The sequence below is a fragment of the Wolffia australiana genome, chromosome 5 (genome assembly GCF_029677425.1).
Source record: "Wolffia australiana isolate 7733 chromosome 5, ASM2967742v1".
Lineage (NCBI taxonomy): Eukaryota > Viridiplantae > Streptophyta > Magnoliopsida > Alismatales > Araceae > Wolffia > Wolffia australiana.
This window is the reverse complement of record NC_135839.1, coordinates 19,239,507-19,264,006: the sequence shown is the minus strand read 5'-3', so window position 1 is coordinate 19,264,006 and position 24,500 is coordinate 19,239,507. Positions and strand designations below refer to the sequence as shown.

Here is a 24,500-nt window from a genome sequence, read left to right as displayed (position 1 = left end):
ATCTTCTTGTCTTCTCCTTGTCTTTCATCATGGTATCAGAGCCAAAGTCTGAAGACATGGCCGAAGAATTTCTTCATAGTGAAGAATCATCTGAAACATCACTGCAAGATGTGTCTCCAACGGCTTGGAAAAGAACTTCTGCCTCAAAAGCCCCAGTAAGGATTGCAGCCGCCTTGGTTCCTTCAATCAAGCTCACCATGGAGAACTATGTCATCTGGAAAGCCCAGGTACAACCAACTCTTAAATCCAATCGGTTGATGACTCACATTACCGAAGAACCTCCGATGGAGGCAAGTGATCCTGAAAGTGAGTGGTGGTATTATGATCAACATGCTCTTGCATTTTTACTTTTGTCTATGACTGAATCGGTCATAAGTTGTGTCACGGAAGCCCAGACAGCCAAGGCTGCTTGGGACATTCTGGTGGAAGATTTCGCTTCCTCTGCAGAAGCCAGAGTACAAGAGTTGCTTGGAAAACTCCATACGCAGACCAAAGGAAATATGACATTGGAAGAATACATTTCTCATTTTCGCTCTCTCAGCAGTGCGCTCACGCCATCAGGCGAACATGCCGATCAACGCACACTAGTTCGCGCTCTACTTCGTGGTTTTGGACCCCAGTATGCACCTGTCATCACCACAGTGAGAGCTGCAGTGCCACCTATGGCATTAGAAACGGTACTCTCTCACCTTCGTGATCATGATGCAATCCTTATACGTCATCAATCTACAAAAGAACCATCAGAGTTCCCAGCCGTGGCAAATCAAGCTCAGTCAGCGGCAACAAACAGCCACACTGGAAAAAGGCAAGCATGAGAACCAGAGTCGTGAGTCAGGGGCAATGGACGCGGGTCAGGAAGAACAAGACAATAACAAACAGGACGGCCTCCACCAAGATGCCAGATATGCTCGCGAACCGGACATCGGGCACTAGAATGTTATGATCGTTTCAACAGAATGTTCATCCCACAAGATCCACGTGCCAATCAAGTAGCATTTTCAGACACTCGGAGTATCTCCAGTCGCTCATCATCTCAGTTCGACTTGCCTTCTCGCCCATCACCGCATGCTTACGGCACCACGTCTTCAACAGTCAATTCCTCTCATTGGTATCCTGATTGCGGAGCAACTCACCATGTCGCTACAGATCCTAACCTTTTGGTCGATCCTCAAGTCTACTCCGGCCAAGACAAGCTTTACATAGGCGACAGTACAGGTTTGACTATTAACTCGATAGGTCACACAAAATTTCAAACTGGTATTCGAAATTTAGCACTTAAAAATATCTTACATGTTCCAATTATCAATCGAAATCTTCTCTCAGTCCGACAGTTCATTGCAGATAATAACGTTGTTTTTGAGTTCCATCCCACTCACTGTGTTGTTAAGGATTGCAAACGGTCAGGTACTTCTCAAGGGCAGCATTGAGGAAGGCATGTATCGTCTTGATCAGCATACTCGTCCAGCGGCATATCTCGGTGAACGCAGCTCCGGCGACACCTGGCATCATCGTCTTGGTCACCCTTCCTTTCGCATTCTCCAACTGACCATCCAACGGTTTGGCTTGCCTTTTACACATTTTTCTGAACGATATGTTTGTACTGCATGTGCACTCTCCAAATCTCATAAACTTCCTTTCTACGCTTCACAAACTCAATCTCTTAAACCTCTTCAACTTGTTCACTCAGACTTATGGGGTCCCGCACCAGTGCGTTCTCATTTTTTATACTTGTCATATTTATTGATGATTACAGCCGATTTACTTGGTTTTTCCCGTTAAAATCCAAAAGTGATGTGCTCCCCACGTTCCTTCCGTTTCAATCTTTTGTCGAACGACAGTTTTCATCCAAAATCCTTGCCTTCCAATCCGTCTGGGGTGGTGAATTTCAAGCTCTTCATGCACATTTTCGACAATGTGGCATACACCACCATGTCTCTTGCCCTCACACTCCTCAATAGAACGGGACCACTGAAAGAAAACATCGACATATCATTGAAACGGGACTTGTGCTTCTCCACCAAGCCTCTTTACCACAGAAATACTGGGATGAAGCAGCGACAACTGCGACCTATTTGATAAATCGAATGTCTTCACCACTGTTGGCTCACAAATCCCCCTTCCAGCGTCTCTTCAAAGGTATGCAAATCTTACATTTTTAAAAAAATTTGGTTATCTCTGTTTTCCCAACTTACGTGCTTGCGCAGTCAACAAGCTTTCATCACGTTCCGATCGATGTGTCTTCCGCGGATACAGTAATCATCACCACAGATATCGTTGTCTCTCTCTCACTTCCGGTAAAATTTATGTTTCTCATGACGTTTTCTTTGATAAACAGTCCTTTCCCTTTCGTCACCTACAATCCTTACCTGTTGGTCATCCACCTCCCCTCAACCCCACCAGTATTCTCGGTCAACCACCTTCGACTGTCATTCCTCTTCCCATTTCTCGTCCTTCACCACTGTCTACCTCCTCGTCTCATTCCCCCACACCCTCATCCTCTTCGTCGTCGTCTGCCCCCGATTAATCCACATCTGTCGGCACCATGTCTCAATCCTCATCCCTCCCTCCTCTGGCCCTGAATCCCCTCTCGGCCTTGATATCTCCCTCCTCTGCTTCCACACTACCCGATCGTCGTCTTCGCTCTATCCGTGATATTTATGCTCAAACAGTCCCTATCGCTCTGTCCAAAGCTCAACCCGGACGGCTCTCCTCAACGGTATAAAGCTCGCTTGGTCACTCAAGGCTATCGACAAGTCCCTGGCACTGATTTCTCAGATACCTTTAGTCCGGTAATCAAAATCACCTCTGTTCGCCTACTTCTTGCTCTTGCCATCTCGCACGGTTGGTATATCCACCAACTCGACGTTTCCAACGCTTTTCTTCATGGGGACCTCCATGAGACTGTCTATATGCGGCAGCCTCCCGGTTTTTCTCATCCTCGTTTTTCATTACATGTTTGTCTTCTTCGGAAATCTTTATACGGATTGAAGCAAGCACCTCGCGCTTGGTTTCTTAAATTATCGACTTACCTCCTTCGACTTGGTTTCACCGGCTCTCGTACTGACTCGTCCCTTTTCTTTAAAATCACTGCTACCTCTCGTCTCTATCTCCTTATCTACGTTGATGATTTTTTGGTGATCGGCTCGGATCGCCTAGGGGTCACTACTCTTCTTCATTCCCTCCACAAAGCTTTTGCTATTCGCGATCTTGGGCCAGCTCGTCATTTTCTCAGTATTCAACTTACTCCTCATTCTCAAGGTTAAGTACTCTCACAGTCTCAATATCTTTCTAACATTCTTCGCCGTGCTAATATGACTAACTGTAAACCCACTGCTACTCCTGCTCCTCTCTCTTCATCGGATTTGTCTTCGGCATCCTGTGATCCCACTCTCTATCGACAGATTGTTGGATCACCACAATATCTTACTATTACTCGCCCCGACATTTGTTATGCCGTGAACAGAGCATGTCAACACATGCATGATCCACGTCCCTGTCACTGGAAAGCAGTTAAACATCTTCTTCGTTACCTTAACGGCACCATCAATCTCGGACTTATGTACTATACAAACTCTAACTCCTCCTTGGGCATTTTTAGTGATGCAGATTGGGCGGGAGATCCCGGGGACAGGTGGTCCACTAGCGGCTACCTTGTTTATCTTGGGAAAAACTTAATCTCATGGACCTCGAAAAAGCAAACAACTGTTTCCTGCTCCAGTACTGAAGCGGAATATAAATCAATGGCTAATGCTACATCTGAATTTCTTTGGATTAAGTCTGTTATGCAGGAACTCCAGATTCCAACGATCCAAACGCCGATCCTCTGGTGTAACAATCTAGGTGCTACCTACCTTGCAAGGAATCCAGTTTTTCATGCACAAATGAAACACGTGGAGATCGATTTCCACTTAGTTCGTGCACGAGTCGCAAGCAATCAACTTCGGATTTTGTTTACCTCCAGCAGCAATCAACCAGCCGACATCCTAACAAAGAGTCTATCAAAACAGTCTTTCCTTCGACTTCGACACAAGCTCAATCTCATTCCACTGATGAGCTTGCCGGGGCATGTTAAAGCAGATAATGATGACAACACCAAACCCTGCCAACAAGTCAAGATACGAAATGATACAGATCAGCATCGAGAAGCCAACACGTCTTCTCCAGAAGCTTCGAGAGCCTTGCACGTTTCCAAAGCTCAGTTAACTGAACCAGGGTTAGCTAACCCTGGTTAAGTTATGAACCGTTGTCTCTTTAGGTCTATAAATAAGACCCTTGTGTATCATTCAAACTCACTCATTACAACATTCGCAATATACTTCTTCTTCTTCAGTTCTTTGTCTACTCTCTTTGTGGTACTTCTATCACTTCATCTTCTTGTCTTCTCCTTCTGTCTTTCATCAACCCCAACTACATTCCAGACTGGGCTTTAGAACCCAATACTGTAACCAAGCAGGAGGAGAACAGTAAAAGCAAGAACAAGAAACGGAGAAGGAAGAAGAAAAAGAGGACAAACAACAACAGCCCGGCGCCCGCTCTCGTCCCAAGTCTGAAGCAGGCCAGCGAGAAGAACCTCAACAACGTTCCTGAACGAGCCAAAGAAACGAGTGCCAAGAACAGCAGAAACAAGAACAAGAGACGTAGAAGGAAGAAGAAGAAGAACAACAACAACCAGGCGCCAGCATCCGTCCAAAGCGTGAAGCAGAGCACGGAAATCCCCGTTACTCCAGCATGTTTCTCCCATTACTTTCATGGGTGGTTTCTTTTCTAACTTGAATTCTAATTTTTTTTACTGTTTTTTTCCGCAGGAACGTCCCATCAACCGTTTTTTCTTAATCGTGAGGAAGAAACGCAACAGTTTTCTATCTGGCTCGAGAATTATAACGAAAGAAACATGTCTCTCTTTGCAGATGAACACGCTAGAAGCGTTGGAGACGATGCTGGAAGAAGATGCGCTTGCATTCTATATCCTGGCAGAAACTCCAAAGTTTCACCCGCTGTTATCATGGTAACGTTATCTCTTGCTCAACCCCGTTGAATTTCCTCTGTTGTTCTAATTTGTGATAAGTTTTAGGCGATGGAGGTTGCTGGAAGGATCAAGTCGAAGCTTGGCAGGGAGATTGGCGAGGAGTTTCTGTTGTTGAGAATCCTGAATCTCATAACTGTTTGAGATGAGGAGAAGTAGAAGAAGAATGGAGAGAAGAGAAGGAAGACAGAGAAGAAGATAGGGGACACAATAGATAGTGGAAGATCGTTGTGTTTCCCTCAAATCTTGTGTGTTACAATAGATTGGATTTTATAGTGTGTATAATAAGATAATATAGTAAGTTTTTGTTATATAAAATATATCCGTTGTAACAGATTACAACGGATATATTTCATTTGAAATATCGATCTAATCTGGGCCGTTATAACAGATCGGGCGCACCGATCGCAGCCGTTGGTCGGTACGCCCGTGTTCCTTAGTTTACTATTGAAACAGATTAGATCGTATCCGTTATAACTAAATGGGTGCACCGATCACAGCCGTTGATCGGTGCCGTAGACCCATTGCGATCCTAGCCATTATAATCCTATCTAGCGTGTAATCCTAGCCGTCTAGATTTAATCCTACTCTAGGTTGGAACTTATATTTAATCCTAACATCTAAGCCTCTAACGAATATATTATATAATCTGTTTTTACTATCTAATCTGAGTTAGATCCTAGCTGGAGATCGCCGAGTTTGAGACTCCTTCTTCAACAACTGTTCGAAGATCTGTTGGCGCAGGAGATGAAGGATTCACATTGGTATTTCATTTAATCTTGTTCTAAATCTGAGTTCTCGGGCGGATTTAATGTTTTTTCGTGCATTTAAGTTGTGTCTTTTTGTTTTTGTTTTTGGCAGGAATATAAATGGGAAGATACGGACATTTTCCAGTGGACAGAAGGGTATGTGAGAAGAATATTTTCATTGGGTTTCCTTCTCTCCCTTATTTTATTTTCTTCACACTGTACGTATCTCATAGAAATAGTCAAATAGATAGATACGTCGACCCTTGCTGTTCTTCTAAGATAGAGAGAAAGAGAGAGAGAGAGAGAGAGAGAGAGAGAGAGAAGAGAGTGAGAGAAAGAGAGTAGATAGAGAGAGAGTGAGAGAAAGAGAGTAGATAGAGAGAGAGTGAGAGAAAGAGAGAGAGAGAGAGAGAGAGAGAGAAAGAAAGAGAGATAGAGTGAGGGGGAGAGAAAGAGAGAGAGAGTGATAGAAGAGAGTGAGAGAAAGAGAGTAGATAGAGATAGAGTGAGAGAAACAGAGTAGATAGAGACAGAGCGAGAGAAAGAGAGAGCGAGAGAAAGAGAGAGAGAGAAAGAAAGAGAGATAGAGTGAGAGGGAGAGAAAGAGAGAGAGATAGAAGAGAGTGAGAGAAAGAGAGTAGATAGAGAGAGAGTGAGAGAAACAGAGTAGATAGAGAGAGAGTGAGAGGAAGAGAGATAGAGTGAGAGGGAGAGAAAGAGAGAGATAGAGAGAGAGAGAGAGAGAGAAAGAGAGAGTTAGAAAGAGTAAGAGGGAGAGAAAGAGAGCTGATAGAGAGAGAGTGAGAGAAAGAGAGAGAGAGTGAGAGAGTGCGAGAGAAAGGGAGAGAGAGAGAGAAAGGGAGAGATAGAGAGAGAAAGAGAGAAAGAGAGAGAGTGAGAGAAAGGGAGAGATAGAGAGAGAAAGAGAATGATAGAGCGAGAAAGAGAGAGATAGAGAGAGAGTGAGAGAAAGGGAGAGACAGAGAGAAAGGGAGAGAGTGAGAGAAAGAGAGAGAGTGAGAGAGAGAGGAAGAGAGAGATAGAGCGAGAAAGAGAGAGATAGAGCGAGAAAGAGATAGATAGAGCAAGGAGGAGAGAGAGAGAGAAAAAAGATAGATAGGAAGAGAGAGAGAAAGAGAGGAAGAGACAAAGGGAGAGCAGGAGAGAGATAGAAAGCGAGGTAGGCATTGGGAATCGCATCGGATCGTTCGAATCTTGATCGAACGAATCGAATGAACAAATTCCAATTCCAATAATCTGTTGGAATCTTTCGATCGAACAGACCCTTTGTTCGTGTTCGATCGAAAGTTTCGAACGACAATTTGGTTCGTTCGTGTTTGTTTGCCATTTGTTCGAACTTGTTCGAACAAGTTCGAAAAAATGGCCAGCAGTGCCAGCAACTGCCAGCGACTTTCTCTCTGGCAGCCGCTGGCGGCCACTGGCGCCGCTGGCCGTCATTGGCCAGCGGCCGCTGGTGCCGCTGGCGGTCATTGGCCGGCCACCGTTGGCATCCGCTGGCAGCCGCTGGCGGTCATTGGCCGGCCACCGTTGGCGTCCGCTGGCAGCCGCTGGATTCGAACATTCAATTCGATCCGATTCGAACAACGTGTTCGAATCGGATCATATTCGAACATTCGATCCGAACAGGCGCAGATCGTGTTCATATCGGATTTGAAGTGGATAAATCAGTGTTCGGATTCGTTTGTTTGAATGCCCCATCCCATTGAATATTCGAACGATCTGTCCGAATCCCCAATCCCTAAAGAGAGGAAGAGACAGAGAGAGAGAGGAAGAGAAAGATAGAAAGAGAGGAAGAGACAGAGAGAGAGGAAGAGAGAGAGAAAGAGAGAGAGAGAGAGAGAGAGAGAAAGAGAGGAAGTGACAGAGAGAGAGAGGAAGAGAAAGATAGAAAGAGAGAGATAGAAAGAGAGGAAGAGACAGAGAGAGAGGAAGAGAGAGAGAGAGAGAGAGAGAGAGAGAGAGAGAGAAAGAGAGGAAGTGACAGAGAGAGAGGAAGAAAGAGAGAAAGAGAGAGAGAGAGATAGAAAGAGAGGAAGAGAGAGAGAGATAGAAAGAGAGGAAGAGACAGAGAGAGAGGAAGAGAGAGAGAAAGAGAGAGAGAGAGAGAAAGAGTGAGGGATGGACGTTAGTTGAATGCATGGATCCATGCAGACGGGACGAGTGGACAAAATACCTCCCTTTCAAAAAAAATTTCTGGGAATTTTCCATCTTAAAGTTTCGAGGCAAAGTATGAATTCCTTTTATTCGTAATCTTATATTTCATGGAATAATCTTACTTGACGTCATCGGGTAGTTAAACTGGGATAATTATCTCCTGATCACGTCAAAATAGGTAGGAAGTTTATTTCTTGAAACTTGTAATTTGGATTTTAGCAAGACATGTTGTCATTTGTTCACGTCATATATCAAGGTAATTCTTTTCATGATGCACAATCGATGGGTGAGAAATGAGTTTTTTAATGAAGTTAGAACGATAAAGTAAGAATTAGAGTGAGTGTGAGTGAGGCAGAGTGGCCGCCGAAAGTATATCTAGTTCTCAAAGTTGTTTACTGCAAACAGGTGTACAGAAATGTTTCAAAATAATGTTAGAAGTCGTAAAGGGATATATAACATGTAGTTATATGTTAAAGTACACAAATTGATGTAACGATAGAGAGCAGACAAAGTCACGATAATCCTACTATTTAAAGAGAGCACATAATTGATTATTTCACTTGGCAGAAAATTTCGAAAAACTGTATATTCTATAGAGACCCATCCTATGAACTGCATATTCCAAAAACTGTATACATTCTAGAGACTGTATATTCCAAAAAGGAGGAAATAAATATCCATAAACTGTGTTTCAAGTGTTTTAATTAGACTCATTTCAATATTTCACTACAAAAAGGCTGTAAAGTTGGAGCGGTGCAGAGAGGCTCATCACATCATCATGTTGATCTTTTGGAAGTTGGTAATTCCTAAAAATGTAAACAGAATGTTACTTCTTTTAAAATTTAACAGAAATGGATGTATAATTAAATTAACGATTCAGCAACAAAAAAACAGGTTATTCATGAGAAATTTGAAATATTAAGGAGAGAAAGAGGGCCCATTCTAGTATCTTCTATACATGTAAAATTCATATCTTATTTCAAACATAATTGATCTTATATCATTATATTTCTATGTAGGTTTTCTGATTAATCAACTCACAATTTTGCTAAAAGAGGGCACATAGATTGATCATCCAAGATAGGAAAACTTAAAGTACGATAGAGAGAGATAGCCATTTACGTCTCTATCTCATAGAAGGTTCTAGAAGAGATATAAGAGAGTCAAATAGGGAGAGATGAAGCTATGCCGAGAGACATGGAATTTTAGAGAGAGAAAACATCCATAGTGAGAGAAAATATTGACAGAGAGATATATGAAGTTTTAGAGATAGAAAAGATCAACGGAGAGAGAGATATGAAGTATTAGAGAGAGACAATATTGACATAGAGATATATGAAGTTTTAGAGAGAGAAAAGTATAGGTAGAGAGATATGGATGTTTCAGATAGAAAAAATTAGGCAGAGAGTTATAAATGGAAGTATCAGAGAGAATAAATATATACCTATAGCTCTATATATAGAGGTTTCAGATACGCATATATATATATATATATATATATATATATATATATATATATATATATATATATATATATGGAGATTTTAGAGAGAAACTACAGTCTCGACAAAGCGGTCTTGGTGTCATCAACCTGATTACGGTCTCGACAAAGCGGGATCGTATCATCACCAGACATGAACAAAATTACATTTCAAATTTTGCATCCAGACTTTCTTGTCCCACAATGTTGAAATGAAGGGCGTTATTCATGGAGCAACAAATATTACATACACTAAAAATGTTTCATTTAGACAGAAAATGACTTCAAAATAAAATTTCCAAAAAAGAGTAGACATATCGATGACTCCAAGAGAGAGAGAGAGAGAGAGAGAGAGAGAGAGAGAGACCTCCAAAATATACATGATATATTTCATAAATTGTGTTATAAACAAAAAAACTTTACGTATTCGGCCTGTTGTGTGTAGTGATCATCCGTTCAACATCCGGTCAATTATTTGATATCAGATGATTGGATATTTGATATCTTGGATACTTGATATCAGATAGCAAATGCATTTTAAATTATCCTTCCAATATCAGATGTTGAGGCACAATATGTGGGAGCCAGTACCAGACGTTGGAATCTGAAATTCATACCGATAATTGATACCCATATATCAGATTCGAATATCTGAAAACGAATTTATTTTGAATGAGGTGTTTTCTGATATGGAAGAAAATGAATAGAAAAGTAGTACAAATTATTTGGTTTTGAATGGAAGATATACTTATGTTTCAGCTTAACAAAACACATGAATTAGCATAATTGACTAGTAAACCCAGAATAAAAACACCAGATAGTAATCACATTAAGGCCAAACACCTTTCTTGTTAACTGTTGACCAAATGCATTCCGTGTTTGTCTCTTGGTATCTCTCCCAACAATTTGAACCTATTGATTTAAATTGGATATTGATGAATTAACTTAAGAATGATGAGTTTTTATAATCAATAAAAGAAAAAGATAAATGACAAATAGCTCAAATATATGTTTCTTAGCAATGCAACAAATTATTACCAATACAATAAATCGTATATATAGATTATCAAAAAAGCAATATCTGACACCAATATCATCATCCATCCATTGAGATGAGTACAGATGCTGGTATTGAGGCCACTCCCAACGACAATGACAAATGCCAGACAGATAATGGTATTCAATATTGGTATTTTTGCAATCGATATCCAGCATCGACATTGGGCATCCCAAGTTCGATATCTGCTCTACAATTATCCAGGTGTTGTCATCCAATATTGAGATTGAGAAGGCGAACACTAATTGACACCAGCTCCTGTGACAAAGATAGATGCTAAATTTGGGATGGTAACAGTGTTGAATATTAGTACCCCTGCAACTTGATATCCAATATCGTCATTCGACATCTCATGCATCTATCTTCATTGAGGCCGGGAAGAGATCCAGAAGGGAGACCATCTCCTGCGGCAAAGATAGATGCCGATTAAGGGTAGCATAATAGCATTGAATATATAGTACTTTAGCAACCGATATCCGATAAAGCGGTCCGATATCTCATGGCGATATCTGGTACAACTTCTGTCCTTATTGAGATCCACAAGAGAACGAGGAGGGTGAACACTGATTGAGACTAGCTCTTGCGACAAAGATGAATGCCAATTTCAGTACTTCAGCAACCAGTATCCGATGTCATCATCCAACATATCATCCAATATCGGGAATGGATAACAGCATTGAATATTAGCACTTCAGCAACCGATATCCAATATCCTCATCCAACACATCATCCAATGCCACGAACGGATGAGAGAGTTGAATATTAATACTTCAGCAACCGGGATCCCATATCATCATCCAACATAACATCCAATATCATGAATGAATGACAGAGTTGAATGTTAATACTTCAGAAACCGAGATCCGACACCATCATCCAACATATCATCCAATATTAATACTTCAGCAATCGGGAACGGATATCATCATCGCACAAATCAGCCAATGGTACTTTGGCCGTGAGTATTAGTACTTCTGCAACGGATATCCGATATCAACATCCAACATATCATCCAATATTAATACTTCAGCAATCGGGAACCGATATCATCATCGAACAAATCATCCAATAGTACTTTGGCCGTGAGTTTTAGTTCTTCAGCAACCAACATATCATCCAATATTAATACATCAGCGACCGGGAACCTATATCATCATCGAACAAATCATCAAACAATAGTGAGTATTAGTAAAGCAACCGATATCCGATATCGTTATCCAACATATTGTGCCGAACAGCATCTGTCCACACTGGGAATGGGGAACACTTAGTGGTGGCCACTTGGGCCGTTATAGGTCCGGTCCAGTCCATTCATAGTGACAGTGACTGGAGTGACCTAGCTGGGGAGGGAGCTATGGAAGTGGGGAGCAGGCTGATGAACTTCCTGGGGAAGAAGGACAACGTCGTGCACCTGTTCTTGGGGGGCGCCTTTGTAGCCCTAGGGTTCCGATCGGCCGCGCAGCAAGAAGAAATCAATCAGCTCGAGGCGGAGAAAGACTCGCTGAGTCGGAGCAACAAGGCGATGCAGAAGGACATGTGGGAATGGCGGCAAACTCTGTTCAATCTCGCTTCATCTGACCCTTCCAATTTCCCCATTCCCCTCTCCAGACTCCGCGCGATTTACGGCGATACCGACGAGGCCGAATCGCCGTCCTCGTCAGCCTCTCCGTCTTCGGGAAATCTAGGTCAGTTGTCTTTGCATTTTTGTTCGATTAGAAACGTGAATTTTGAAGGGATCGATCCGTGTTCTTGTTTGATTACTCGAGTTTTTGACCGATCTTGGACGACAAGCTGGGTTTTCAATTAATTTATGGAAGTTTATTTGTCAGTATCTATGATCTTGGTTGATCGATAATGTTTTTTTCCTTGCAATTCGTCGAATTTGTTGGCCCAAGTTCTTATCTATAACGATAATTCTTTCTCATGATCAAGAATGTTAGAGATTTTCTTCTAATCTGAGTTTTTTAGTGCTCCGATGTTGGGCTTAGTTACTAATTCTAAACTTGATACAAATTTAGGAATTGGTAGGAACGTGTTCGTATCTTTAATCAGTTTTTAGCTCATCCCACGATGTGCACCAAGTGATTGCCGAAAAACTTTAAAGCCATCTTTATTTCATCGACTTCCTGGTGGAATATCAATAAAACAAATTCTAATCGGTTTTTTCTCAATTACAAAGTCTCTGAGTTCTCTCATTATTAATTTATTCTGATTCACCTTATTCATCTTGTTGTAGATTTTCCAGAGGCCGGAGTAGCAGACGCGTTTCCCCCTCCAACGTTTACTGTATGAACTGTTACCAGAATTCTAGTTTCTTCTTGTTCTTCAAGGCCCACTTCCTGAGTCTTTGTGAATTTTGACTTTTTAAATAATGGTAGAACTTTCTTCAACCATAGACAATCCAAAGACCTAAGCTTAGATTATTTATCATTTTATAATATGATCATCAGGGAAAATGAAAGAGAAACCTTCGCTTCTAGGCTTGTTTTTCGCAGAATGACCGCCTCGTTCGATTGCTTCTCACACCTGAAGATATCATCGGAACTGTGTGAAAAATGGAATTTTGATCTCCTGCAGGAATCTTACTCTATGATTTATAAAAAAATTATGCGTGTTAATGCCATCTTCCAGTTTCTGCCAACTACAATTTTGATCCTGGAAATGGATCTTCTCTCGGGCTTTGCTTTACCTGGTCATCTTTTATGAAGCTTAGAACCAAAGATGCCAGTTCTTCTTGATGATTTGAGTACACGTGATCAGCTCCTTCTATAATTTGCAAGGCATGGTTGGGTATGAACTTGGCGAAATCCATGGCATCCTCCACTGGTACAATCTCATCCATCGCCCCGTGAATGGTCAACACCCTGCAGAGAGGAGAATACTAAATCCCCAAGACAGAGAGGATGATGATGATACTTAGGATTACCATTTTGATGACGATGTTGGTGATGGCGATGATGGCTATTATGGTGATGATGACGATAATGGTGATATGATGATGATGATGATAATGATGATGATGACAGTGATGACAAGGATGATGATTATAATGATGATGATGATAGTGATGATAAGGATGATGATGATAGCGATGAAAAATAATGATGATGATACTGATGATTATGACGATGATGATTGTGATGATTTTGATGGTCGTGATACTGATGATGACGATAATGATGATTATGACGATGATGATTGTGATGATGATGATGGTCGTGATAGTGATGATGACGATAATGATGATCATGGTGATAATGATGATGATGATGGTGGCGGTGGTGATGATGATGGTGATAATGATGATGATGATGATGATGGTGGTGGTGATGATGATGGTGGTGGTGATGATACTAATGATGATGATGATGGTGATGACAATGGTGATGCAGTTAATGATGATCATGATGGGCAGATATATGCATGAAAGAAGTTATTGCCTGCAGTCCTTATCAATGGAGAGAGAAGCCTGATGCATGTCAGTGCTGAGGCGGTCCAGCAAGCTTTCCATGGTGACACGGTAAGTGCCTGAATCCAAACCAAATATCAAAGTAATGATTTTTTTTTTTTAAATGAATACTATACTGATGAACACAGGAGATGGAACTTTTTTTTCACCTGATTTATCCTTCAAGTCAATAAATCCGGCTTCTTTAACCCTTTCCATGAAATTTCTCCCAAGTCGACCTTCCATCCCTTTTTCCAGTGCAAATCGACCGGAGATGTTGATGACCTTCTTTATATCATGATACATTGATGCGTATAAAAGGACAGCATTTCCACCTACTCTAAGACGAAGTATACTGTGAATAATATGTTCTTTGGGGTTCAACAAGGAACACAGAAGTGCCCCTCCCCAATTTTCTTAACTCTACAAATTTCAGACCCAATTTCTCGCTATTGGAAACATATGAGAATACCCTCAGCTAAATTACCCATGAGTTATTTATAATATTACACGATTTAATTACTGAAATGTACAATTTCATTTAATAATTTTTCGTTTGAAGAAATTCATTTTATAGTTATACCTGGCTTTACAATACCTAGTGCTCAGGAATAACATTGTATCCATAACCTAATCAGTATTAGTAGGAAATTTGTTTTTGGCATATTTTTCCTAAATTTCACAAGTAATTGATTAATTTTTGAGTTGTAGTAAACTTATACCTTTGCTATGACCGGCGATGGCAATTATTTGTCGCCCTTCACCCAGAAAGTACTTAATAACAGCACGGAGATCTTCAGCCTCTTTCCGGTAATTACCATATTGGAAGGACCCTTCGCTTTCACTGCAACGCAAATATCTCAATGAGGTAGACAAATTTTTTTTTTAAAAAGTAAAATTATACAACGTCTTCTTTCTCACCCATTGCCAGAGAAATCAAACCGAAAAGTGCTGATTCGTTCTCTTGAAATGGCAGCTACGAGATTCAAGATAACCTTTTCTTCCTAAAAGTACAAAACCCCAAAAGATATTCAATATAAAGAATTCTGGCATTTTGTCAAATAAATTTAAGGGTATTTCTTGAAGAAAGCTATAGAGAAACGTTCATTGTTCCGTGTGAAATGAAAAATCAAATTTCGTTGCAGGGTGGATTTCTACATTTGAATCTCGAATAAAACATTGATTCATAGAATACATCATCTTCTCTTCAAATTACTGTGATGAGTTAAAAGCAGATTTTTGGAACTTTGTATTTTTCCCATCACAATACATGAACTAAATCATCAGTAGATTTCCAATTTCAATCTCGAATAAAACGTTAATTCAGAGAATGCAACCTCCATTCTTCCCCAATTACAATTATAATGAGTTTAAAGCAGATTTTTGGAGCTTATTACTTTTCCCATCACAATACAGAAACTAAATCATCCGTAAATTTCCACTTTCAATCTCGAATAAAACGTTAATTCATAGAGTGCAACCTCCTTTCTTCTCCAATTACAACTATACAGAGTTTAATGCAGATTTTTGGAACTTTTTAGTTTCCCATCACAATCCACAAACAAAATCAGCAGTAGATTTTCACTTTCAATGTCGAATATAACGTAAATCATAGAATGCAACCTCCTTTCTTCCCCAATCACAACTATAATGCGTTTAAAGCAGATTTTTGGAACTTCTCATTTTTCCCATCAGAATACACACTAAATAATCAGTAGATTTCCACTTTCAATCTCAAATAAAACGTTAGTTGATAGAATGCAAGCCCCTTTCTTCCCCAATTAGAACTAAAATGAGTTTAAAGCAGATTTTTGGGACCTTTTGTTTTTCCCATCACAATATACGAATCTAATCATCAGTTTCGATAGTGCAAGAATTAACTAGCATAATAACATCATCAAGCGAAATGATATAGCAAATGACACCTAACCTTGGAAGAACGGAACCCATGGCATAAGACGACGAGGCCTTTCGAACCAGATTCATGAAGAACACCAACAAGCGTCTCTCCATGGTTGTTTGTAACAGAAACCCTACTTTGAGACGATACCTCTGCATCAACGATCTCAGCGAGATTTTTCTTATCAGAAAAATAAGATGTCGACAATTTAACAGTTAGATCCTTCGAGATTATCATTTTTTGCAATGCTGTTTGTTCTCTCAACCCATAGAACTAGATGTAATGTTGATGATGAGAGTTTCTCATGACGGACGATTCAATTAGGCTGGCGATAAGGAATTGCCCCCAAATACTTGCAATTAGATAAATAACGGGAGAAATGTTTCAAGACAATTGATCGATGCCTCATGATTAAGGTTTCCCATAGGAATAACGCATGAGCATTGAATTCCAGGGTGTCTCAGAATCAAACCAGCCGAGGAAATTTCTCAAACTAGAAAAATATAAATAAAATAAAAAACAGCGAAATTCGCCTTCCCATTAGCCAGAGAAGATTACTAGTTTGGTGCCGAGGGAAGCGACATACGAGATCTCCCAAGCGAAAGAATGGAAATCCGTCGAACAATAGCAAATAAACATAGACATTATACGAATGCACTGCCTATAATCGCACGATTTGTATCCGCAAAGAGAGAGAGAGAGAGAGAGAGAGAGAGAGAGAGAGAGAGAGAGAGAGAGAGAGAGAGAGAGAGAGAGAGAGAGATTGCATCACCTTTCGCCATCCAACCGCGATTCTTCCCGCTGACGAGAACTTCAGATGGGAGAGGACACAATTCCTTCTTTCGTGGCTCTCCAAACTAATTATTTTCAGAGAGGATAGAAAAGGGATCAAGAACTGTTCTTAGTTCTTACACTACACTCGAACATCACTCTGCCCTTGGACAGATGTCATTCTATACAGCTTCCAACTTCCTACCTCTTTACCCAAATAGTATAACAATTATTGTGATCTCCTTTCTACTTTTGAAAACATATTTTGTAAATTTCAAGGGGGCAATGAATCTCCAGAATTTTACAAGCATAATGGCAGAATTAAAGAAATAATTTGTCCAAGATTTAATGAGAACAGTAAGCTGCAACACAGTTGGGCCTCTTGTGGTCTCTCATTCTCTTTCTAAGGCAGATGTTTTGAAGTAAAAGCAGTGTATGTATGGATTATTGTGTGGAAAGAAAACCCGTTTTGAATTGTATTTATGGAACTGGAGGCAATGAGGATACAAGCTTTCAGTGGTATTGGTCATCATAGGATGCTTTGATGTGCATGTAAAATGGGTTATCTCTCATTGTGGCTTTACAATGGTAGTGATTTCCTGCAGTGTGCACCACTCATCTGGGCCAAAGCTGATTTTGTTTATGGCTATGACCCATGGAGTCATAATGTTAATTATATCTCTTTTGTAGATTGCTGAAATCAGCATTTCGTATCTCTTTTGGATACAGCCACCATTCACATCTAATAAGATATTTGTAAAACACTATGAAATGAGAGACCACACGAGATCACCAACCACCATCCACATCTAATAAGTCAGATCAGACCTTTGAAAACTCAAAATGTAAAACACTTGATGATTATTGCACTGTTAGAATAATGAAGCATTGATAAGTGCAAATTTAGGGTTTTATGTCATTTTAATTTAGACTTAAGAAAAACGTAATTTATCATAATCTCATTTAATTTTGAAAATAGAAATATAAATTTTTTGAATCTATAATTTTTTTATAAAATTAAAAGTCAAAAGGATTAAAAATGATAAATAATAATTATGAATATTTTCTATAATTTGTTTTATTGATAAAGACTTGGAAATAAACAAATATGATTTATTTTATTTTATTTATTCATTTTCAGGCAAACTTGTATAAGTGGGCTTTGGGTCAAAGGAATCCCCCCAGAGAGTCCCAGACTTGGCCAAATTTTGCTAATTCTGGATAACGGGAGGTGACCGGAACCCCATAAAATAGAAGGGGATTTCAACGGGATTTGAATATTCATGAAAAACTGCAAATTTGGAAAGGTAGACGGAAAAAGTTTAGATTGAAAATTTGAATGAAGAAACTACAGAGTGGTTAAGGTGTCAAGAGAGAAATTTTTGGGTTTTTGAGAGAGAAAACTATAGAAAATGGGCATCTAGAGAGACAAAGTGGGGTAAAATGAAGAAAAGGCAGGGACAATGGATGGAGATGATGACGACAATTTAGATCTAGGTTCCTAAAGTGCGTATGATTGTGTATTGAGCCCTAATGTCTCTTTGTAAGCATGGATTTTGTGAGGGTCAAGCATTTTTTTATTCAAGAAAAGGATGAGCAAAGGAAGAACACTTCAAAATACTTCAACCAGGTTGAACAACCAGGATCCTGGAGAGTCTTGTCCAGATGGATAGCCACTGTGAAGGAATTGCCTCACCATTCGAAGATACATCACCTTATCTAGAGGAGATAATCCCAGTCAAGCAACATCATCATCGTCAATCTCGAATCCGGGATCTAAACTTCATTATTTTTTAGGACACCATTTCTGAATTCTCTTTAAAACCTGAAATTTACAGTTAATTTTCTATCATCGAAGGCCCTATAAATAGGGCAGTACTTCAAAATATTTTATGATTTTTAGAATAGAGTCCTCTTCTCAAAAAAATCTGTACACCTTCCTCTCTACTATACTTACCCTACCTCTAAGAGGGGAAGTTCTTCTTTTGTTCCACTACCATCACACCGTTCACTCATCCTGATTGTTGAAATTTGTGTTTCACCATCACACAGTTCATTGCCTTTAGTGGACAGTCAGCGATGGGCCTATAGAGCTACACACAAATGGTCTATTGGATGTTATAAGATATGCTTCAAGTTTAGGGTTTTTATGAAAAAATCCGATAAGTATAAATAGAGAAGGCATTGAAGGAAATTCCCCTTGGAAAGAAATGATCATCGTTCTTGTTACTTTTCCCGTTGGCTCCTCTCTGTTAATAGGTCTTACATGTCACCCTTGCCATGTCCGCCAATTGTTTTGGCCAGTAGCATTAAGTTTAAAGACTAGAATCCTAATGAACAGACACGTACTCCTACAAGAAGTCATGAGATTAGTGGCTAAGATACAATATAGAGAGGATGAATATAGACCACCAAGATTTAATCTTGATAAGAAATAATTAGATGGAAAGGATTGCATGTCTAGTAGTCGTTATTAATTGTTATAACGGCTAAGAAGAAATCAAGTATATTTTACATTATTATTACATTTATAAACTCTATAAATATGAACACACATGTACACTAATTTGTGGGGAATAATGATACAACTACAGAACTAGGCCTGCATGTCATTCTTCTCTCACTCTCTTCTTTTACTTCTCTACTTGCTCATATTCTAGCTGTTCTGGATTTCTTAAACTCTCCATTCCAGATGTGATCTAGATAGTGTAATGACGATGGTGGATTAATAACATAGATCACCAAGACATGAGTCGACATGTTGAGGATCACCTGGATAGATCAATGGACTGGACTCATGGAATTCTTAAAACATCTCACTAAAGAAACCCAGAAACCACAGATCCTATTATTGGTTTCAGACTGTTTTTTTAATCCCATACATAGTTTTCCATCACATTAATTGTTGAAGTTTCATTACGATTGATACCCTAGAACCCATAAATGGAGCACCCATGTTGAAGGTTTATATGTATTCAAAAGAATATAATTTCCTGAAATTCTAAAAATAAGGAACTCAACATAGTAAGAAATGATCTCAAAACAAAGGCCACGTACACTATACTCATTAGGAGACTTAGTGGTAATGATTTAATATAGGTTCAATCATTGATATGATGAAATATAGATGATCATGATTTAGTCTTGGATAGGATAGATGAAGGCAGTTATGATTTTTTTTTGAAATGATATATAAAAATGGTAAGGATACATCTACAATAAATACAGTATAACATATTATGCTTTTCATATAAATAAGAGACAATTTATGAAAAAATGTCTGGGGAAATACAAAAAATGATAGCAGCCTATTTCCTGATGCTTTTATCTCTCTCCCTGTGTTCTTCTTCGTCTTATTTTTATTCGTTATCTTTTCTTAAAAATCTTTCAGATATCTCGATGATCCTCTCTTACGTCCTATCCCCTGAGAGTATCTTCATCTTCTTGGGCCATAATTATTGAGGAGCGAGCAGAAAATAGTTTTATGTTCTCTTCTTAGATCTCTATAAGTGGTCCAATGTGTGTATCATTCAAGAAATTTAAGCTCATTCTCAATTGAACCACCCCTGAGAAAAGTCATCATGAATGTTTTGTGTCACTCTAAATTATAATTAACCTTTGGGCATGTGTCTCTTGGTGATGTAGACATATGGTGTTAATGAGTTCACCGCCTTATCCCAAGTCCAATATTATTCAAGTTTCTATATGCCCTCACTTTGAAAAGGAACAAGTATCTCCCAGTTTTCTATATCCTGTGGTTCATCTCTAAGAAAGGTTGTGATATTTGTCCAAGCTCTAAAATAGTGGTATCAGAGCATTAGTCCTTAGAGAGCATATGCGTAATGATAAAGTTATGGCATATGTTCCCTTAAAATCAATTACAATAGAAAATATTTAGACGGCTCATAGAATTAGAGGAAGGTGCAAAAGCATGAAATGGCATGGTAGTCAATCATAAATTGATAAGGTGAGGAAGAATTCTAAAACAAAAGTCAGACAGGAAGAAAAAAGGTTAAGAATTTTTTTTTTACCTTCTCAAGGAAGCATGTAAACAAAAAATGTGATTGGTTGAAGGATTCATAGAGATGAAGGAGAGTAGGCCCATGCCAGCTTCAGAAGGTAGCCAGTAGCCTACAAGACTAAGTCACAACTGAGTGAAGCTGTTGAGAAGCTTCTGGGAAGAGTAAGTGAAATGAGAGTGAAGTTTTGTCCATGAAAAATAAAAAAATACTGGAAAACACCATGGAAAGGTTTGATTATTGATAACATGCAAATTATTGTAGAAATATCATGCATAATCATAAGTATATGCATTTAAATGTCCATATTTGCATGTTATCATGCTTCCAACTGATTAAAAATTGCCTTTAGTGTGGCGTACTAATTTTTGCATATTTTTTTTGGACTTTAGAGTCATGAAGATATGAATTTTAAAAGGAAAATACTACTTATTTAGAATTAATCATGGTTTTTATTAATTTTTCTGGACTTTTTTCCACATGTTCTCACATTTTCTAACACGATTGGCAGAAAGATTCCTTTCTTAACGTGGAAGGCAAGATTAGCTGGAGGAGAGATAAAATGAAGAAATTGGATTGCTAAAATAATTCATGAAAATTCAATATTTAATATCTAAGATGCGACCGTTAAATCAACCTGAAATTTTGAGGGTAGTTGTGTCTTTTCCTGCTCTTTACATCCATTGGAGGGATTTGTCAAATGATGTTAGGAAGTGGAGAAAGCCACCTAGGAAGCTCTCCCCAACCATGCTGGCCAGGAAAGACACAACAGCTGCTGATGGAGTAAAAAACCCTTTATTCTTGGATTGTTATTGTAATTGTCTTCTTCATCTTTGATTTCTTTCTTGAGTGTTTCCAAAACGCCAAGGCATGCAAAAAATATACATGCCCTTGGAGGTTTTTGAATGGTGACGAGCATTGAAATTTTATTCCCGCTCAAGATTGAAATACAAGAAACATCATCCTATCCTATTTGTCATCTCATCTACCATCTTAGATTCATAGATCCAATTGAAATCCCATCAAAAATTTGTTTCCCACCAATTTTCTTTACTTACTCTTTCTAGATCATTATCTCTACTTTCTATAACTAGATTTGGAATTTAGTTTTTTTACAATTCAGTTCCATTTGTACTGTATTTAAAACTACTATTTCACACAAAAATTCATTCATCTGGGTCATCAATTTTAATTTCTATTGGTTCTTTTAAAAACCTCATAGAACTACGACCAAAATTCTCATACAATCTAATTGTTGCTTGAAATTTGAATTCTATTTTACTAGAAAATTGATCATAAATTTCAGTCCTAGATTTCTCTGACCGAAAATTAGAATTCTAAAATCTTACATTTTAAAAATCATAAAAATAATTACACTTTCAATTCAAAATTACTTCTACGCTTTCTTCAGTTTTAATCTAGATATAAATTCATAAGTTTTTCAGATAGTTTCCTCCCTGTGGACCGAACTCTTTCTCATTGTATTCTTTATATATTTTGATAAATGGCATTTTATAAATTTTATTTCATAAGTCTTAACTCTGACGACATGATTAATTTGGATGTAATCACACTAATTTTAAGGCTTATCAATTATTGATGGAGAAAATGTTCTTCATGGAATGCTAAGATGAGTTATTTATTTACAAAGCAATATTTGTGGCAAGTTGTTTCAAATGCTTCTGTTACAAACGAAATAAAGAAAAATGAGTTTAGAAATGTGATTAAAAATATGGAAATATATTTGTTTATTAGTCAGGAATCAGTTGATAATAATGTATTTACAAAGATTTCATAGGCAACTACAGCAGACAATGCTGAGTGTATTTTAAAGAAATATTTTCATGGAGGTGATCATAGGACAATTTTGAAGCTACAAACGTTGAGATGAGACTTTTAGTGTTTTTGTATGACACTTTATTAGTAAGTCTGAGATTATAATAACCAGCATTTTCTTCATTGCAAATGAATGGGGAAGATAGTGGAATAGATCTTAAGAAGCTTGCCTATAAAATCATGAAGTTACGGCGACTGAAGAATCAAATTATTTTGGCACATATGCTCATGTGATCTAATGGGCTCTTTGATTGCTCATGAAACAAAAGAAAGAAATGAAAGAATAAAATTGAGAAAATTTTAAAAAGATTAATTTAAGAAGCATTAATGGTTTTTTTTTAATAAATAAGATTAAGATACGGTTTCACATTCAAGGCAGTTCTGTGGAGGAAGAGTATAGTAAGATCAACAAGAGGAGGCAGGTAAGACAACTAGTAAGGAAATTATTTCAATAAAAAAATATGATATTGAACAGGAGGTGTAGGAAGCTTTATATGCCGAGTTTTGCGCAGAGGAAGAGGCCAAGGAAGAGGCCACTAATATTTCATCTTATCCAAGTTTTGAAGATTCTTGGGTAATTAATTGAGCCTGGAACTATCATATATTCTTCAATAGAAATATATTTGTTGAACTTGGGGAGTCACCAAAAGAAAAGTTATGTTGGGAGATAGAACAAAGGTGAAGATTAAAGGGAAATGTACAATTGAGGTTCAGACTTTAAGATGAAAGAAGACGCTTGAAGATATATATATAGCGCAATTTTTTAATCACCCCTTATTTTGTTTTCAGAACTAATGGAAACATTTTGAATGTAAAACATGTACTACTAACAACAAGGGGAAGGAGACTCCAGTCATGTCTAATAAATGAATTGATAAGAGGATGTTTCATGTGAAAATAAAATAATTTCTTCATCGTGAAATGGTTTTAGGAAAAAAGATGAATCCACTAGTTTTTAATAAAATGAAGCTGGTTCATGGCTTTCCATTTGTTTATGAAGAAAATGATATATGTGAGGATTGCATTTATGGAAATCATCAAATGATACATTTGTCAATTGAGCATTCATGGAGAGGGAGACCACTTTTGGAGTTGGCTCATGCATATGTATGCATACCTATGAAGACATCATCTTTCATTGGAAGTAAATATTTACTATTAATTTTTCCTGATTATTGAAGAATGTACTGGGTTTATTTATTGAAAGGAAAATCATAGGTATTTCAGAAGCTAACACAATTCAGGTTATGGAAGAAAATACATGTCGACGTTTGATGATGATTGCAAAAGGTTGGAATTCCAAGACATCTGCTATGGTGAAGACCTCATTGATGGAAATATATTTGGCTGGCAAGCCAATCACACATTCCAATATCATTCCATGTTCATTAATAGAATATATTCATTATAGTGTACGTGTGGTGCTTATAATGAAGTCCATCAATACATGATCGGACTTAGTAAACTATGATGAGATCATAATATGGAGATCACTAGTCTTTAAGCATGTGCTCTAAACATTCCTATTCGAATGATACGTGAGAAGGACATCAAAGTATCCGGATATAATGAGTATGGTTGGTCCCATAGCCATTAGTGTGGAGACACTACGGATAGATAGCAGGTGAGCTTTAGTGGAAAGAGTTCATTGAATTGATCCATGAATCCCTGAATGGTATTATATGGAACTAGCAATCTGGTTGATTCACATCACCATTGTGTAAGTGTTCCTTAGACCTGAGACACCAAAGATGTCTTGTGGACAAACGGTTGTATTTTGACTATGGCCAATGAGTCTCTAATCATGGGATTCTAAATGGTCTTAGTTCAAGTGCATCAAGAAGTTCACGAAAACGATTGAATGGTAAAAATGGGACCGTCCACCCTTGGAATAAGAGGTCATACCTCAAGGAAGACGATGCGATGAAGTCCTCGGTCAAGGTGGTGAAATATCAGAGAAGAGTTCTTCGATGATTTCCAAATGCATCAGTACTAACTTGGATGACCGATTAGGGTCGACAATTGACCATACCCTCAGTCAT

General features: G+C 38.4%; 3 protein-coding genes and 1 long non-coding RNA gene across 5 annotated transcripts; 3 read left to right on the top strand and 1 right to left on the bottom strand.

Moving 5' to 3' along the window:
• The first annotated feature begins 56 nt into the window (after window positions 1–56).
• Window positions 57–1,546, top strand: LOC144703429 (uncharacterized). Its single transcript, XM_078575596.1, has 5 exons — window positions 57–677; window positions 745–926; window positions 1,022–1,215; window positions 1,324–1,404; window positions 1,488–1,546. Exons 1-5 carry the CDS (start codon window positions 57–59, stop codon window positions 1,544–1,546), a joined length of 1,137 nt encoding a protein of 378 aa, XP_078431722.1.
• A 2,918-nt stretch (window positions 1,547–4,464) lies between these two features.
• On the top strand, window positions 4,465–7,161 carry LOC144703726 (uncharacterized). The gene is made up of 3 exons (XR_013581604.1): window positions 4,465–5,005; window positions 5,072–5,787; window positions 5,885–7,161. It is a non-coding gene; the product is annotated as an uncharacterized LOC144703726 (long non-coding RNA).
• A 4,618-nt stretch (window positions 7,162–11,779) lies between these two features.
• LOC144703723 (uncharacterized) lies at window positions 11,780–12,884 on the top strand. Its single transcript, XM_078575971.1, has 2 exons — window positions 11,780–12,169; window positions 12,721–12,884. Exons 1-2 carry the CDS (start codon window positions 11,839–11,841, stop codon window positions 12,774–12,776), a joined length of 387 nt encoding a protein of 128 aa, XP_078432097.1. The 5' UTR covers window positions 11,780–11,838; the 3' UTR covers window positions 12,777–12,884.
• A 169-nt stretch (window positions 12,885–13,053) lies between these two features.
• Window positions 13,054–16,776, bottom strand: LOC144703722 (putative uncharacterized protein YDL057W). Of its 2 annotated transcripts, none has more exons than XM_078575970.1 (7): window positions 16,605–16,776; window positions 15,863–15,984; window positions 14,854–14,936; window positions 14,655–14,776; window positions 14,103–14,180; window positions 13,925–14,012; window positions 13,054–13,348 (listed from the first exon to the last, which is right to left on the bottom strand). In XM_078575970.1, the coding sequence occupies exons 1-7, from the start codon at window positions 16,612–16,614 to the stop codon at window positions 13,126–13,128; spliced, it is 726 nt and encodes a 241-aa protein (XP_078432096.1). In that variant the 5' UTR covers window positions 16,615–16,776; the 3' UTR covers window positions 13,054–13,125. The 2 variants fall into 2 exon arrangements, with proteins under 2 accessions (XP_078432096.1, XP_078432095.1); XM_078575969.1 differs by having other exon boundaries at window positions 14,103–14,267; window positions 16,605–16,774.
• Between the last annotated feature and the right edge of the window lie 7,724 nt (window positions 16,777–24,500).

What these genes read in the sequence shown, in the direction of transcription:
- LOC144703723 (XM_078575971.1), top strand. Translation starts at nt 11,839, where the DNA reads ATGGAAGTGGGGAGCAGGCTGATGAACTTCCTGGGGAAGAAGGACAAC. An exon ending in TCCGTCTTCGGGAAATCTAG is followed by an intron (nt 12,170 to 12,720) that starts GTCAGTTGTCTT and finishes ATCTTGTTGTAG; the next exon opens with ATTTTCCAGAGGCCGGAGTA.
- LOC144703429 (XM_078575596.1), top strand. Translation starts at nt 57, where the DNA reads ATGGCCGAAGAATTTCTTCATAGTGAAGAATCATCTGAAACATCACTG. An exon ending in GCTCGCGAACCGGACATCGG is followed by an intron (nt 927 to 1,021) that starts GCACTAGAATGT and finishes GAGTATCTCCAG; the next exon opens with TCGCTCATCATCTCAGTTCG. An exon ending in TAAGGATTGCAAACGGTCAG is followed by an intron (nt 1,405 to 1,487) that starts GTACTTCTCAAG and finishes CGGTGAACGCAG; the next exon opens with CTCCGGCGACACCTGGCATC.
- LOC144703722 (XM_078575969.1), bottom strand. An exon ending in ATGGGTTCCGTTCTTCCAAG is followed by an intron (nt 14,937 to 15,862) that starts GTTAGGTGTCAT and finishes TTGTACTTTTAG; the next exon opens with GAAGAAAAGGTTATCTTGAA. An exon ending in TTTGATTTCTCTGGCAATGG is followed by an intron (nt 14,777 to 14,853) that starts GTGAGAAAGAAG and finishes TTTGCGTTGCAG; the next exon opens with TGAAAGCGAAGGGTCCTTCC.